Here is a 16,790-nt window from a genome sequence, read left to right as displayed (position 1 = left end):
AAGGATTTAGTGCAAGTGTCACTTTAGGGCATCTACGAAGTTGTTATACATGAAAAAAAAAAAATCATTTTAGTCAGAGACAAGACATAAGGGTTGCAAGTTTATTTTTTTTAAAGCCACCTTTGTATAGAAAACAATTCACAAACATGTGATGAACCGAGTGATACCAACTACACACTGTTCCCGAATGCGTTAACAATGCAAAAATGATCCCTGAACCCTATCTTTAAATCAAGTGAATTTCACTCTTAAGCTTGTTTACCATCTAACATGTGCTGTAAGAGGGTAAACTTCCGCAGATTTGAGGTACGGTAGCTAAGGAAGATGGAATGTTTAGTCGACCTCCTCAATGGTTGGTCCAGAGGAACCACCAGAAGCAGCACCACCAGGTGCACCGGAGAAGCCACCAGGCATACCCTCAGGCATGTTACCAGACATTCCAGCACTCTGGTACAATTTGGTGATGATTGGGCTACACACCTTCTCGAGCTCCTTCTGCTGATGCTCATATTCCTCCTTCTCGGCAGTCTGCAAAACAAGAATAACTTAGTTTTTTTTGCAATTGTGTCATAGAACAAGTCAAACAAAGGCATGATATTTACCTGGTTCTTGTCAAGCCAGCTGATGACCTCATTGCACTTGTCCAAAATTTTCTGCTTGTCATCATCACTGATCTTGCCAGCAAGCTTCTCATCCTCCACAGTGGACTTCATATTGAAAGCATAAGACTCCAGACCATTCTTAGAGGACACCTTGTCACGCTGGACATCATCCTCCTCTTTGTATTTCTCAGCTTCCTTGACCATGCGTTCAATATCTTCCTTGCTAAGACGACCTGATGCAACATGGAGGAGCTTAAGACTTTTGGAACAGTGTAGCTATATTTAATCTAAAAAAATGTTCATTAAAATACCTTTATCATTTGTGATGGTAATTTTGCTCTCCTTTCCAGTGCTCTTGTCAGCAGCAGAGACATTCATAATGCCATTGGCATCAATATCAAATGTCACTTCAATCTGAGGAACACCACGGGGAGCAGGGGGGATGCCCGTCAGCTCAAATTTACCCAACAAATTGTTGTCTTTGGTCATTGCACGTTCACCCTCGTACACCTGTGGATAAAAAAAATAAATTACAGGAAATGGTACTTGTAGTGAGTTGGAACATCAATTCCCTGTAAAATCTCCAAAGGAAAGTAAACATATCCATATCTTCATTCTTTTGCTGACATTACCTGAATGAGGACACCAGGCTGGTTGTCTGAGTAGGTGGTAAAGGTCTGGGTCTGCTTGGTGGGAATGGTGGTGTTACGCTTGATCAGGACAGTCATCACACCTCCAGCAGTCTCAATACCCAGGGACAGAGGGGTGACATCCAGAAGCAGCAGGTCCTGCACATTCTCAGACTTGTCTCCAGCCAAGATGGCTGCCTGGACAGCTAATGAGGAGAAAAGGCCAATGAGAACTCAACCACATCTGCACAGTAGGTTTAGACATGCATGCACACACCAACTAGTAAACCATAAAAACATACCAGCACCATAGGCCACAGCCTCATCTGGATTGATGCTCTTGTTGAGCTCCTTTCCATTGAAAAAGTCCTGGAGCAGCTTCTGGATTTTGGGGATACGGGTGGAGCCACCAACCAACACGATGTCATGAATCTGTGACTTGTCCATCTTTGCATCCCGGAGAGACTTCTCCACAGGGTCCAAGGTGCCACGGAAGAGATCAGCATTGAGCTCTTCAAACCGAGCCCTGGTGATGGATGTGTAGAAGTCAACTCCCTCGTACAGGGAGTCGATTTCGATGCTGGCCTGAGTGCTAGAGGACAGTGTGCGCTTGGCCCTCTCACAGGCAGTACGCAGACGACGAACAGCCCTCTTGTTGTCACTGATGTCTTTCTTGAACTTGCGTTTGAATTCTGTGATGAAATGGTTTACCATGCGGTTGTCAAAGTCTTCCCCACCAAGATGAGTGTCTCCTGCTGTGGATTTGACCTCGAAAATACCATCCTCTATGGTCAGGATGGATACATCGAAGGTGCCGCCACCAAGATCAAAGATGAGGACGTTCCTCTCTGCTCCTACCTACAAACAAACACCAACTTAAATACATCCCACAGCAACATTAAAGGTTAAAGAAGAAGACACTTTGTCAAGTACCTTTTTGTCCAAACCATAGGCAATAGCAGCAGCAGTGGGTTCATTAATGATACGCAAGACATTAAGGCCTGAGATAGTTCCAGCATCCTTAGTGGCCTGACGCTGAGAGTCATTGAAGTAAGCTGGCACTGTGATGACTGCATTGTTGACAGTCTGTAAAAGAACAAGAAAAAAAAAAAACAACTTAAAATTCAATACAAGATGCATGTTTTGTAGTGTAGTGTTTACAAAAAAGGTTAAAACATACTTTTCCAAGGTATGCTTCAGCAATCTCCTTCATCTTGGTCAACACCATGGAAGAGATCTCCTCTGGGTAGAAGCATTTGGACTCTCCCTTGTACTCAACTTGAACCTTAGGACGAGTGCTGTCGTTGATGACATTGAATGGCCAGTGTTTCATGTCTGACTGCACAACTGCATCATCAAATCTGCGGCCAATCAGTCTCTTGGCATCTGAAACAAAAATTCAGTTTTGTTCAACAACCTGTGACTTTCATGTAGAGTATAACATGTGCTTTTAGATAGCCCACTCAGACATCCAAGGAAGGATTTTGGCCATCTTTGGTCGTGAGACCTCTGGTGTAAACTACGAATGGCAGGAAAAAACGTCATCACAGTGGGTGCAAGTCTTCCATAGCTGTATGCATTTAACACTGAGACCCTTGCACACAATAATAACAGACATCCAGCTGAGACTGCCTGGATCACAAGTGTTTACTGCACATTTTAAGACAAACCTTACCAAAGACTGTGTTGGTGGGGTTCATAGCAACCTGATTCTTGGCTGCATCTCCAATCAACCTTTCTGAGTCTGTGAAAGCAACATAACTGGGTGTTGTCCTGTTGCCCTGGTCGTTGGCAATGATTTCAACTTTGCCATGCTGGAATACACCAACACAGGAGTAGGTGGTCCCAAGATCAATACCAACTGCTGGTCCCTTTGACATGATTCCTAGTTAGAAAAAGAAAAGTGATAATTAAAATTAGCATATACATCTAACATGAATTGATATTAAACAAGGAAATAAAGTGGTAAAACCTATGCTAAAAGGTCCTTTAAAATACGGTTAACTAGGAAGTGGAGAACAAAGATTTCGTTGTTTGTAATAGTAAAGTATCCATACTAATGTTTAAATAGCATCCGAGTAGTTAAACAAAAAACATTTTATTTATGAACAGGTATCTTAATTTCTTTTTTAAATGTCCACCGCTGACTACAAGAAAGGAACACGAGGCGCTAAGGCAGTATGACACAAAGGGCGTCACGTTTCCACACGTTCAATCGCACAGAACACGGCAATTGTAGTTCCTAAATGTCAACGGCTTCTAAGGCATTAATCTAGATTAAAATATGTTCCGTTACATTTTATACAATATACTATGATTAATGTATGACGTACAAAGGAGTATGTGTTTAAAAACGGAACCGGAAGTCTATCAGGTGCCGCTGCCAGAACCTTCTGGAACATTTCTCCCCATCCCCCTTCACAAGGCAGCTAACGATAGCTTAGCTATAGCGGTTAAACTCGTGGTCATACTGGCCATATATAACATACATATAATCGCACTACATACTTAATTTATTAAACATATTGTATACAGGTACAACAATACTCACAGGGAAATTACTGGTCACGATTTTTTCTACTTATTTAACAAATGCAAAAATTTAAAACATTCATATTTACAGGGTTACGAATTATACGCAGTACGTAAATAAGTATTAAGATATATCTTCTTTTATACAAATCTTACCGACAATGTGATCCGCAGATGACTTTGAACAGTATTGGATGGAGTATGGTGCAGCGGCCCTTGCTTGCCCTTGCCGGTGTTAGAAGGAAAAGGAAGTTACATGCTTCGGTGAAGCTTTTATATGACCATTGAAACAGCCAATCAAAGGCTGATTCCTCCAGCCTTTCAACAACACTTTGCCAATAGGACCTTGATGACGTAGATCAGTCCCACCCACTTCCTGACTGATGGCGGTGTTTCATAATCACCAGAAATTACAGTTCATTCCTGCGGCAGACTAATTCCATTCGTATATGTACTGTATATGTATCCGTCATACATTAAAAAGTATGGAATAACTGCCTTATAACAATATGTTAATCTACTGAGGGATAACGTTTTTAATATAAAGACAGTTTGAACGATATGGCCTTGCTGGCACAAATATTACTAGATTCCTTTAAATAAAAAGAACACTGGAGATTATAAAAATACTAAACATGAAACTTTATATAAATATGTCACTGTCATGACAAGTTTATTTTAACCTTTGTACTGTGACATTATCAAAGGTCCAACACATCACCATGTGTTGTAGTTCCTCTACTTTCTATTTCTGAGAAATGGTTGTTTACATGTGACTGGGCAGAGGGGAAATAAAGTCATTAAGTATAACTAAAAGGAAAGGATTGTATTTTAATAAGGAAAAAATAATAAAGCATAAAATTATGTCCCATTAGAGATGACGTAGCTCGTCTTAAGAATCACTTCAAAAAAAGATAATCTCAAAGGAATTTTCAAGAAAAAATAAAATTTATTTTCTCAAGTAAAAACTATGTACAACATTTATACAATATACACAATGCCTGTTTATGAACATTTCTAGTAAACATTTACTAAGAATTATTACCATAATATAACCAATTATAACCAATAATGTAATACATTCACTTTCAGTCTCTGAATAACACACAAAAAGCAGAGACACAAGTTGAGTTAAGTGAAGCTGGGTGAAATCTTTTAAGACTATTTTCTCTCAACATAAAGATCTCATAGCTCTGTCTCCTTTATTGAAGTTTGAGGTTGAGACATCTGCTCCATGTTGACACAGGCTGATCCTGTTGTGGCACCTGTGTTTGTCACTGTTGCCACCGTTGGTCCCTCAGTGACGTACTGCGTGAATGCAGTGTTTAAGTGTCCTGTAAGAGTAGGCCAGAGGGCGTCAAATAGAAACTGAGTCATTGCAGAAATATGGTACCTCCCTGTAACTGCCCTAACTAGACTTCGATATGTTTATCTTGGATTAGGAAAAATAAGAACTTCCTTACACGTCTTCCTTGTGTCTGTCTTTGTTGATCAAATTAAGGAGATGATCAAGATGGTGTTGCTAAATTACATAACTGAAATTATTACTAATTAATTAATACTATTCAAATACTAAAGATTTCACTTGACGATCACAGTGCTGAACACAATAACAATTACTATGGGCTAAACTACCTGGGGCTTTAACTGTATCTTTCTATCCCTGCAGGCCAAGGGGTCATAAAAGACATTGTGGCTCTTAAATTTGAATTAAGTAAATCATTAAAAAAAATTCCCAAGATCTTACAATGTTCACTAAATGTTCTGTGCATTGATAATAACTTTAAAGAGTAATTATCCTTGTAAAATAGCTATAAAAGCTATTAAATTGATAGAAATAACTTTTGGGGAAAACGCATAATGTGATTGGTTTCCATTACCACGTTCTATGACGCTATTTCTGATAAATAATAACTTAAATATTAATATTTAAATCACTAAAAATCCCATGGATTTACTTGATGTGCAGTTATCTTACCCCTTCTTTTCTGTTCTTTGTTGTTTTTCTCCTCCTGGCTTGATTTTGATTTACTGCTGTCCTCTGATGGATCAGAGTCTTCATTCTCTGTAATAATAAAAACTGTTAAAATGTTTATTTACATACAGATACATTTCAATACTCATATGTAATCAAGCCCTGACTAAATAGTAGTTTCACCCTAACAATCTTTGTCATCAGAATTAAGTAACAGATCAGATCCTCTCACCTTTTCTCCAGATTATGTGTGCTCTTCTCAACTTGACTGCAAAAAACACGACCACCACCAGAAGGCAGAAAATCAGGCATGTCACCAGGAAAACCAACAACGATGAACTTCCGTTACGTCCTCTTCGCATATCTAGTTCATTCTGGTTCACTGTAAGTAGTTTAAACATTGTTCATGGGTCAACAAAACCTTTATTCTACTAGAAAATAATCACACAATTCGTTGTATTTTACTAAATGAGAACATCATTATCAGTTTTACCTGTATTATTTCTCTCTGTGTTGTTAAAGACTGAATTCTCTGTCGTCTGATCTATAGATGTCCAACCTTTATAGAAAATGATTAGGAAAAATATAGAGTTAAAAAACTGTCAACTGAAAATGTGCTGCATCACAAAATAAGTAAGCAATGTTTTTTTATTTAAATGCACCTCATTGTTCTTACAAAATACCAATGAAAATAATTGAACGAAACAGTACATTATTATATTTACAGTACAGTATTGGATTATTTGGCTGGTATTGCTCGTAATAGTTTATGCTACAGAATGTTGTTGTTATAGGTTTTGTTATATAAAAAAATGTTATATTTTAAAAAACATCATCTATTTCTAAAGGAAAAGACAACTTTTTGAATAACTCCATCTCTTGTTGTACATATACATATGAATACTTCAGTATTTATTATTTGTGGTTAATGTTGGTTAACATTTGTCTATGTTTTCAATTTATAGACAAACAAGTAGTAAAAAATCTAACAAACATTCCTTCCATCTGATGAAAATAATAATTATCAGTGACCCACTCATACATTTTTGTATCGTAGGATAAAAAATGTTCTAAGAAACCTTTGTGTTTTCCACCATTCAAATATATATGAAACCATACAAGTCTGTGTCAACTGTTATAACCAACTCCTTTGCATCACTTGTGTGAATTCTCTTTCCACAGTGATTTTGTGTGCTATAGTGTGAAAGTTTAGTCACAGGAAACAAATGTGTAGTGTGGGTTCAGAAACCAGCTGAACCCCACACTGAAACCTACAGTAATTTTTAAAATTTCCATTTAACATACAATAAGTTTGATGTAAAAAGTACTCAATATAAAAGTTTCTAAAGGTAATACTCTATATTGCAAAAGCTGCAGTTGCATGGTAAATTATTTCATATTAATTTAGTAACATTCTACATTAGATACAATAGTTTTCTATATGAATTCTATGAAGGGTTGTCTGATGTGAAACACTTGGTGAGATAAAGCCCACAGTAAAAATGAGTAAAAGCAGTTTGACTCACCAGTGGGACTGAAATGTGAATCTGTGGCTGTGATAGTGTTGTCTGGAAACACTGTGGGCACTGTGATCGTTTGTGGCTCACTGGAGGAAAAAGTGTGATTGGAGGAAACAGCTGATGTCTTATTATGGCTCACTGATGGAGACTTATTCACATCACTGGTTGTGAGGGAAACTGTTGTTGTTTTGCCATGCCCAGACCTGGTGGGCATCTTTGTCAAAGCTTCTGTTGATTCCAAAAGCTCAGTTTTGGGCAGGCTAATTGTAGTTGTGGCATGGAACTTAGCTCCTGTTAAAAAAAAAGATTGGTTTATGTTATAGATAGTCACTCAGTTCAAACCCAACATTAATGTAAGCAAAACAGACACTGATCTATTTTAAAGTCATCAAGTTATGGGAAAGTAATGTTTACAACACAGAGAAAAGGGAAATAGCACGAGGTTGTGATGTATTTGGTCATTTAACTTCCATAGTCACATGAACAGAATTGTAGAGAAACTCAAAAGACAAAAAAACTCCTCTTCGGTACTTTCCTTAATATGTGACACCACAACTCAGCTTTCACAGTTCCTCAATTTAACCTCATCTTGACCATGTACTATAGTATAAACTTTACTTTACTTTTAATAAAATAGGATGTTTTTCCTAGTACTCACCATTTCTTTCAACTTTTATAAAGTTCATCAGGGCTGGTAAATGTAAAGCTGGATGGCGAACAAGGCATTTTACAGTCACTGTTGTGTCCACTGAGTGAATTTGTAACACATCCACAGATACATATTTATTGTCTTCTGTATGGACTTGAGCTTGAGCTGTAGGTGAAAAAAACGGATGTGATTAAAACATATTTTTAGTTGCACCATCAGGAGACACTTAGATTCCCTTGTTGTTCCCCCTTGCTTTATTCTTTATCCAGAAATTGAAATTAAATTCACAGTGTTTCTCGTTTTATACATTCAAACTGTTTAATGTATAAGTGCCCATTCGGTTATCATTTCAGTTATTATTTCTTAAAGTCCAACACCCCCTGTTTGATTAATCAAATTGAGAACATTTCCTAGAAATCCCATTATTTTGTTCCTTCAATTTTTTAAATAGATCAAGTCTGAAAATGTGAAACAACCTGTATTATTTTTTAACAACTTACGGAAGATTTCAGGCCCTTTGTCCAATTTCCAGGAAATCTCTGGAGCATGGTAGTTTCCCTCAGCCACACATTTTATGGCCATTCTCCCATCATGCTGTGTAAATGATATTACAGGAAGACCTTTAAAAGAGAAACCAAAGATGATGTTATTATGGTATTACGAAATACTCATCTAATGAACAATGCTATAGTAAATAGATGTTGCAAAGATGGTTATTGCTTCAATACTCTTCCTAAAATTAATCAAAATCCTATCCTTCAAGATTCAAAATATTATAATCTGTAACTGCAACAATGTACATGTACTTACTCAACACAGTCACCTTCACTTGCTTCTCAATTGTTTGGTGGCCATAGTGAGAACACGTGTAGATGCCTCCATCACTGATGGTGACATTGGACACACTGACGGTAAATTCAGACATGGACAGTCTATCAATCCTGTATTTTTTGTTTCTCAAAACTGGAGAAAAAAGACAAAGAAAATAAAACATTAAAATTGTAAATAGGGCTAGAGCTTTTTTTATTGTGAATTAAATGTAAGAAATGTTTACCTCTATTTTTATTGAAGAACATAATGTTGTTTTGGGGGTTTCTCCACTCCACTGTGGTCTTGTGCGCGTTTTTTATAGGGCAGTGCAGATGGAGTGTTTGGCCTTTTATCACAGTCACATTCCGCCAAACAGCAAGTGAATCTGAATGACATACATTTAAAAAAAATCATCATTGTGATCTCTGCTAAAGAGTAATTAAAGCTTCATGACATGGTAATAAAAACTGTATTAAATAAAAAATATTTAGATCTGTACACCTGACAATAACATTTTCTTTGTTGAATCTTTGGGTTCATAACACATGCGATGCAACTAATAGTAGAATAGAAAATAAAACTCTGTCCTTGTATGTTTGTCAGTGGTTAAAATTCAGCAGTGAAAGTGTCCCACGCATTTGTATTGAAGCTCAAACCCAATTTAACACATCTATTCCATTCTGTGGGTTTGAAAGTGATTGTTAAGTGGAGGTAGTCGGAATGGTAAAAAACAAGACCCCCAGTTATGTTCCACAATGAATGCAACACCCATGTGACAGGAAAGATTGTGGTCAGTGTCATCAAAGTGTATGTCAGTTTATTCTGCTGTGGGCTGTTCACAAGAGGGGGCTTAAAATGGTGTCTCCTATGACAAGGTTGGAAAGTACATGTGTGGGAGAAGCTGGAGACCAAAAAGTGTGGTCAGTGGGCTCAAAGTGTCAAAGGTCAAAGAGGTCTGTCAGTCCAAAACTGAACAACGGAACAAAGATTGAAAATGATATAGTCTGTGCCTAGTATTAACTCCAGCAACATTGTTTCACATTAAACAAAACGCTAGTGATATGCATATAGCTGTTTAAAGTTATCTAAATAGTATGTATGCAACATAAACATAAATGTAACACCTCATTTAGCATGTGATCAGAAAATGTGTTTTTTGCAATTTAGTTTATTCCTGCTTTTGTAATCAGATTGCCGTTACCTTTACCTTTTAAGAGCCCGCAACCCCAACAACAAAAACCGTAATACAGCAAAAACCCTAAAACAAACTGCTGTAACATGTCTATCATGATTACAAATAACTTATATAGGAGATGTTGCCTTTGATGTGTAAGATAAATACTGTACATTTATGTCAAAATGTCAAATGTAGGATATATTTTTGCATGTGAAACTTTTAGTTCATATTCAAAACATTTTTTGATATCCAGCAACAAGGTAATATTTTGAATAATGAGATTTATCTGTAAAATGAACTCTGTAGGAAGCATCAGCCATCCAATCATACTAATTTATACAGTCTGAAAGTTTTTAATTACTGCTAATTCCTATAGTACGCTGAATGCTTTCAAATGCTACATTTCAGCATTACTTTTGTTTTTCATAACAATCGCACACCAGTTAACAATAGTGAAAGTATAAGACTCACCCTGCACGAGCAGCAAAAAGGCGATGAGCAGCAGCTTCACTTCCATCTCACTGACTTAGTAACGGTCACACTGTTGCGTTTCCTCATCTTTTGATTGTTTTATACTCCGCTGAGGGACCTTCCATGACATCACAGGCTCGTGGTTTCCATACGACAGTTCTAATTGAAATTCACAGGGTTTACCCAAACAGCAAAAATAAAAGGTTAAAAGTTCAAGAAATACCATATTAGATTATCTTTGAAAAGAGATTTTGTTCAGCTCACATTCCCCATCACATTAATACAAGAAAATAAAATCTTGGATAATTAATACATTGTTTTTTAATGTATGATTTAAATGTAATGACCACTAGTTTACTGTGATGTATTATTTAGTGTTTTTCTAAATAGTACAAATATAATGTAAGCATCATTACTAGGAAATGATATGTTTTTGTACTGTGTTCTGTGGTTTCCTGAGGGCAGGTCTACATACAATGTTTTACAAAAGCAAAGTTTAAAAAGTCTGAAACATACAGTTGTAAAACTTTGTGTATATAAAACGAATTTATAATAATTACACTGACATTAAAAAACTGATTATTCCTGTTTCCTATCATTAGGCTATGTCTTGACCATAACTTGTGTATATGTACACAAACCCTAAGAAAGATCAAACGATTTCTGTAATATGTATTGTACTTTATTTATTTATTATTAGCTAAGGTAAGAATACAATTTATTTCACAGTGAGCAAGTTAACAGCACCATTTAACTTTGTCATGGGTAAGTATATCTTATGCTCTCGGCCTGGATCATAACCAACACTATTCATCCGACTTTAATGCGTCACCCTTTCATGACTTTGTTTTCTCTAACTGACGAACGTAAAAGAAAATTCTGGAACTCTCTTTTTTTTATATTGTCTCTGCTCGGCCAATCAGAGGACAAAAGGCACGTACGTAACGCGAAGAGAGAACCAGAATGTACTAGAAGCTGCTAGTCTGAAAGCTGATTGGCTCGTCCTGGGTTTATAAACAGTTACGCAGCTCACCACAGCAGAATAGCACGAATTGAAGCATTCCTACCGCAAACGGTCTTCAAAACAACATTAAACAGGTAGGCTGTGGATTTTTGTACCAACTGCTACGCTCGTTTGCTGTCTGTTATACATTTTAAATGATATATTTTACGCGTATTTTGTTTTCGGCCAAAGAAACCCTAAAAATGGAGAACGAGTCGATGATATAAGAAAAGTAACAGAGTTACTGTTGAATCGTTTATAAATATCTGGTCATAAGCTTGGTGCAGTGTATGTTGGTGTATCTGTGTCTCTGTGTTGGCTGGAGGGGATGTCTCAGTCCAGTGGAGACAATGGATCAGCAGTTTGAACTCCACCATGATGTTGCAGATTGCACTTCTGTGTTTAAAGAGATATTAACCGATCTGCTATTTGAACTAAATTACCGCAAACCCACCACACGAGTAAACACACAGCACAAAGTACTTACACTCAAATATGTCAAGTCGCCTTTGAAATGTTTTTCCACTGATTACTCTTTTTTAGATCGTAACATATAATATAATATGTACAATTGTGATTACATAATATAATTGCGTCTAATCAAAAGAAACGCCATCGTACTTTACAGCATACGAATCAAGTTTTACTGATATTTAATACCTCCAAGTAAGGAATGGTGCAGTAACTATCTCACATTAAAATACTAGTAGACTAGCAGCAACCTACTGCTCGTTACATGTTGTATGCAGCCATAAATATCCAACTTTACTGCCCCCTACTGGTTTAACATTGAAGGTATTGTTTTATTTTCTCAGAGCAATCATGTCTAAAGGAGCAGCAGTCGGTATTGATCTCGGGACCACCTACTCCTGTGTTGGTGTATTCCAGCATGGCAAAGTTGAAATCATTGCCAATGACCAGGGCAACAGGACCACACCCAGCTACGTGGCCTTCACTGACACAGAGAGGCTGATTGGAGATGCAGCCAAGAATCAGGTTGCAATGAATCCCACCAACACAGTATTTGGTAAGTTAAGAAGAGTGCAAAGTGATCTAAGTGATTAAACATTCATTTATCCCTATGATCTCATCCTGACACAGCCAGACCTGTTAGTGAATAACAGATGATATAAATGTGTAACTAAACAAAAAATGGCTAAACATACAAGATGTTCTGTTTGATGACAGATGCCAAACGATTGATTGGCAGAAGATTTGAGGATCCAGTTGTTCAGTCTGACATGAAGCATTGGCCATTCGATGTCATTAGTGACAGTGGGCGCCCCAAAGTGGAAGTCGAGTACAAAGGTGAAACCAAAACATTCTACCCAGAGGAGATTTCATCCATGGTGCTAACTAAGATGAAGGAGATTGCTGAAGCCTACCTGGGAAAAGTAAGTTCCCTTTTTGTAAAAGGAAAAAATATCTCCAGAAACAGCAACTGTGGTGAAAATTATAACTGACCTTATACTTAACGTTTGTTTGAACTTCTTTCTAGTCTGTGTCAAATGCCGTCATCACTGTTCCTGCATACTTCAATGACTCTCAACGCCAAGCAACCAAAGACGCTGGAACAATCTCTGGCCTTAATGTATTGAGAATTATTAATGAGCCCACTGCAGCTGCCATTGCCTATGGTTTGGACAAGAAGGTGAGGTTTATTACTAGATGTAGAATTATTCAACCATTACAACGTCAACAGAGAGGCTGACCCTGTCTTTTATTTTTCAGGTCGGAGCAGAGAGGAACGTCCTCATCTTTGATCTTGGTGGCGGCACCTTCGATGTATCCATCCTGACCATAGAGGATGGTATTTTCGAGGTCAAATCCACAGCAGGAGACACTCATCTTGGTGGGGAAGACTTTGACAACCGCATGGTAAACCATTTCATCACAGAATTCAAACGCAAGTTCAAGAAAGACATCAGTGACAACAAGAGGGCTGTTCGTCGTCTGCGTACTGCCTGTGAGAGGGCCAAGCGCACACTGTCCTCTAGCACTCAGGCCAGCATCGAAATCGACTCCCTGTACGAGGGAGTTGACTTCTACACATCCATCACCAGGGCTCGGTTTGAAGAGCTCAATGCTGATCTCTTCCGTGGCACCTTGGGCCCTGTGGAGAAGTCTCTCCAGGATGCAAAGATGGATAAGGGGAAGGTCCATGACATCGTGTTGGTTGGTGGTTCCACCCGTATCCCCAAAATCCAGAAGCTGCTCCAGGACTTTTTCAATGGAAAGGAGCTCAACAAGAGCATCAATCCAGATGAGGCAGTGGCCTATGGCGCTGGTAAATTCATAACCAATAATTGACATGCACATCTATGACAATAAAATAATTTTCATACAACATTTCTGGCACAAAACCTAACTAGATTAACCATATTTCCAGCTGTCCAGGCTGCCATTCTGTGCGGAGACAAGTCTGAGAATGTGCAGGACCTGCTGCTTCTGGATGTCACCCCTCTGTCCCTGGGTATTGAGACTGCTGGAGGTGTGATGACTGTCCTGATCAAGCGTAACACCACCATTCCCACCAAGCAGACCCAGACCTTTACCACCTACTCAGACAACCAGCCTGGTGTCCTCATTCAGGTAATGTCAGCAAAAGAAGCCATACGGATACACTTACTTTCCTCTGGAGATTTTACAGGAGGTTGTTGAGATGTTCAGACTCACTACATGTGCCAATCTTATAACCATTTCCTATAAATTTTTTTGATCCTAAACAGGTGTACGAGGGTGAACGTGCAATGACCAAAGACAACAATTTGTTGGGTAAATTTGAGCTGACGGGCATCCCCCCTGCTCCCCGTGGTGTTCCTCAGATTGAAGTGACATTTGATATTGATGCCAATGGCATTATGAATGTCTCTGCTGCTGACAAGAGCACTGGAAAGGAGAACAAGATCACCATCACCAACGACAAAGGTACGAAAATGAAACGATTAATCATGCAAAATACAGCTGCAATGTCGTCACACAAAAACAAATGGTAATATATTCTTTTAACTGAAGGTCGACTCAGCAAGGACGACATAGAGCGCATGGTCCAGGAAGCTGAGAAATACAAAGCCGAGGATGACGTGCAGCGTGACAAGGTGTCTGCTAAGAACGGCCTGGAGTCCTATGCTTTTAATATGAAGTCCACTGTGGAGGATGAGAAACTTGCTGGCAAGATCAGCGACGAGGACAAACAGAAGATTTTGGATAAATGCAATGAAGTCATCAGCTGGCTTGACAAGAACCAGGTGAGGATCAGTGTACATTAGTACAATTCTGTTAAACATAGGACTCCGGGCATGGTTTAAACACACTAAAGGAAAATGATCCCCTCCCTCTGCTGAAGGCAGTGCTAAGAACACATTTGTACATTGCTACGTACTTTTACATGTTCCAGAGAAGAATTCATTGATGATGATAGAGACCTGTTATTGACAACTAGATGAAAGAAGAACAGCCCCTAAGGACAGATGTGTTTGGGACTGGAGGTGAAATGTTACCCCCCCCCAAAAACACCCCGTGAAATATAAACAGCCAATCGGAGAACTGCATGGTCGCTTTAAACAATTCGTTACTAACAATTAGGTCAGGCTTCATTAAGCTCATCCATCCAACCCCAGGGGTAATGGTGATACTTATATGCTTTGAACTAAATCTTGTATCTGAATTCATGTGTTTGTGCTTGTAATATAGACTGCAGAGAAAGACGAATATGAACATCAGCAACAGGAGCTGGAAAAGGTGTGTAGCCCCATCATCACCAAGTTGTACCAGAGTGCTGGAGGAATGCCTGGAGGTATGCCCGGTGGGATGCCAGGAAACTTCCCTGGAGCGGCTGGTGCTTCTGCAGGTGGAGGATCCACTGGGCCAACTATTGAGGAGGTCGATTAATCTGTGGCATCTGCAGCAGATATTGTACACCACTGGAAAAATGAATAAGCATGAACATGACCATAAGTATGACTGTACGATGGATTAAGCACTCAGTGAAATAGTTTTCACTGACGCATGTCTCCAAAAGATGTCTTTGTAACTCTGTTTTATGCACTTTATTGTAACTTACATTACAAAACCTTTTTCATTCTATGGAAAAGTATTGCACCTTGCATTTTTCAGTTGAATATGTTGATAATATTGGCTCAAATTTAAAATGAGGAAAAACATGGCAGTAAAAACACAACTCTAAGTTATCAGCTATAGTTAATCTGTTTAGCATTAGCATACCATTTTAGTGGCTATTAAACCAAATAAATGTTAAGTTGTATCTGGTACCACTTTACCATCAGACTAATGTACGGTGGGTCCATATATTTTATTTGAATTTTTTTTACATATAGGTTGTGAATGGTTAAAAATAAAGATACTACAAACCTTAACATGAGTAGATGTCTCTCTTTTGTGTTTTCTTATAATGTGACCTTTTCTAGCTTTCTTTCTGTTTCCATATTACTAAAGAACCACACTTTGTGAAAACAGGTGTTGTTCCTAATAGGCCTGCAATAAACTATCATTAAGCAAAACACCCTGAATGGACTCAGACCTTAAATCTGGCAGTAATTGTTCCTACTAATTGTTACAAAAGCACAATAACAAATTATACCTAAACAACATAATTACTAAACATCACATGTAATAACTGAATAACCAAATGTTGTGGTAGTTAAAGTTATCAAAGGCTGGTAATGACAGTAAGAGGTAATTACTTTAATTAACTGGTATTCTGGCATAAACAAGTTGAAACTGTAAATCCTCTTTTGTTTTGTTATCACAATTTAGACATTATGGGTAGGGTAGTGTCTTGTAGTAAATACAAACTGAGCCAAGCCAGGTATTTACCATGTTGGGCCCCCTAATAGTCACTTGGAGCATAGGCTAACAGGATATTGGTCAACACAACAAAACAAAGTGTTATAAAAAGGTTCCTGGTCTAAGGTCAAAGGGCTGTCCCTAGCAAGTACTAATATATGTAATTAACTTGTAAATGAACCTTGTGAGTAGTCCATGTCAGAATCACCTCCAAGAAAAACAAATGACATAATACCTATGTAACAATCTTCTTTAAACTAAACTGTTGGAGAGGCAGAGCCTTTTAGTTCTGTTCCAGATGTGGAACTGGTTTTTATGCAATTGCTTAGTCTTGAAGTAACCAGGTTAATAAATCTAGAACCCTATTTTGTAAAAATGACCAGCAAATTTTAAGTGCATTTACACCAGGGCCATGGCTACTTTTAGTACTACTGGTCCCCACTGTCTGCTAAACTCAAAACGATAACCAAAGGAAACAAATAACTTCGGTATACGCTTGTAACATTTATTGAAACTGATATTCCTACAAGTGTAAATTACAGCTAGCATGAGGCCATGAAGCATGAAGCTGCAGTCCATTAGTGCAGCCTGCACACACACAAAGACGAGGCCACTG

The 16,790-nt window shown here is 38.1% G+C and overlaps 3 protein-coding genes and 1 non-coding gene across 5 annotated transcripts; 1 reads left to right on the top strand and 3 right to left on the bottom strand.

Moving 5' to 3' along the window:
• Nucleotides 1-87: 87 nt before the first annotated feature.
• Nucleotides 88-4,074, bottom strand: LOC103395053 (heat shock cognate 70 kDa protein). Its single transcript, XM_008332615.3, has 9 exons — nt 3,920-4,074; nt 2,907-3,116; nt 2,412-2,617; nt 2,165-2,317; nt 1,534-2,089; nt 1,235-1,437; nt 914-1,112; nt 603-835; nt 88-528 (listed from the first exon to the last, which is right to left on the bottom strand). Exons 2-9 carry the CDS (start codon nt 3,109-3,111, stop codon nt 334-336), a joined length of 1,950 nt encoding a protein of 649 aa, XP_008330837.1. The 5' UTR covers nt 3,112-3,116; nt 3,920-4,074; the 3' UTR covers nt 88-333.
• LOC112488668 (small nucleolar RNA SNORD14) lies at nt 2,691-2,784 on the bottom strand. Its single transcript, XR_003053009.1, has one exon. It is a non-coding gene; the product is annotated as a small nucleolar RNA SNORD14 (small nucleolar RNA).
• A 615-nt stretch (nt 4,075-4,689) lies between the features above and the next one.
• crtam (cytotoxic and regulatory T cell molecule) lies at nt 4,690-11,176 on the bottom strand. 2 transcript variants are annotated; one of them, XM_025065883.1, is made up of 10 exons: nt 10,366-11,176; nt 8,962-9,102; nt 8,718-8,870; nt 8,408-8,527; nt 7,917-8,072; nt 7,265-7,549; nt 6,232-6,297; nt 5,971-6,120; nt 5,742-5,843; nt 4,690-5,097 (listed from the first exon to the last, which is right to left on the bottom strand). In XM_025065883.1, exons 1-10 carry the CDS (start codon nt 10,409-10,411, stop codon nt 4,949-4,951), a joined length of 1,368 nt encoding a protein of 455 aa, XP_024921651.1. In that variant the 5' UTR covers nt 10,412-11,176; the 3' UTR covers nt 4,690-4,948. The 2 variants fall into 2 exon arrangements, with proteins under 2 accessions (XP_024921651.1, XP_008330836.1); XM_008332614.3 differs by having other exon boundaries at nt 5,742-5,828.
• A 157-nt stretch (nt 11,177-11,333) lies between these two features.
• LOC103395051 (heat shock cognate 71 kDa protein) lies at nt 11,334-15,288 on the top strand. Its single transcript, XM_008332613.3, has 9 exons — nt 11,334-11,463; nt 12,184-12,395; nt 12,557-12,762; nt 12,867-13,019; nt 13,100-13,655; nt 13,758-13,960; nt 14,098-14,296; nt 14,384-14,616; nt 15,062-15,288. Exons 2-9 carry the CDS (start codon nt 12,191-12,193, stop codon nt 15,257-15,259), a joined length of 1,953 nt encoding a protein of 650 aa, XP_008330835.3. The 5' UTR covers nt 11,334-11,463; nt 12,184-12,190; the 3' UTR covers nt 15,260-15,288.
• The last annotated feature ends 1,502 nt before the right edge of the window (nt 15,289-16,790 follow it).

Source organism: Cynoglossus semilaevis, chromosome 19 (genome assembly GCF_000523025.1).
Source record: "Cynoglossus semilaevis isolate Cse_v1.0 chromosome 19, Cse_v1.0, whole genome shotgun sequence".
Classification (NCBI taxonomy): domain Eukaryota; kingdom Metazoa; phylum Chordata; class Actinopteri; order Pleuronectiformes; family Cynoglossidae; genus Cynoglossus; species Cynoglossus semilaevis.
The sequence above is the reverse complement of the archived record's forward strand: the minus strand, read 5'-3'. Positions and strand labels throughout refer to the sequence as shown.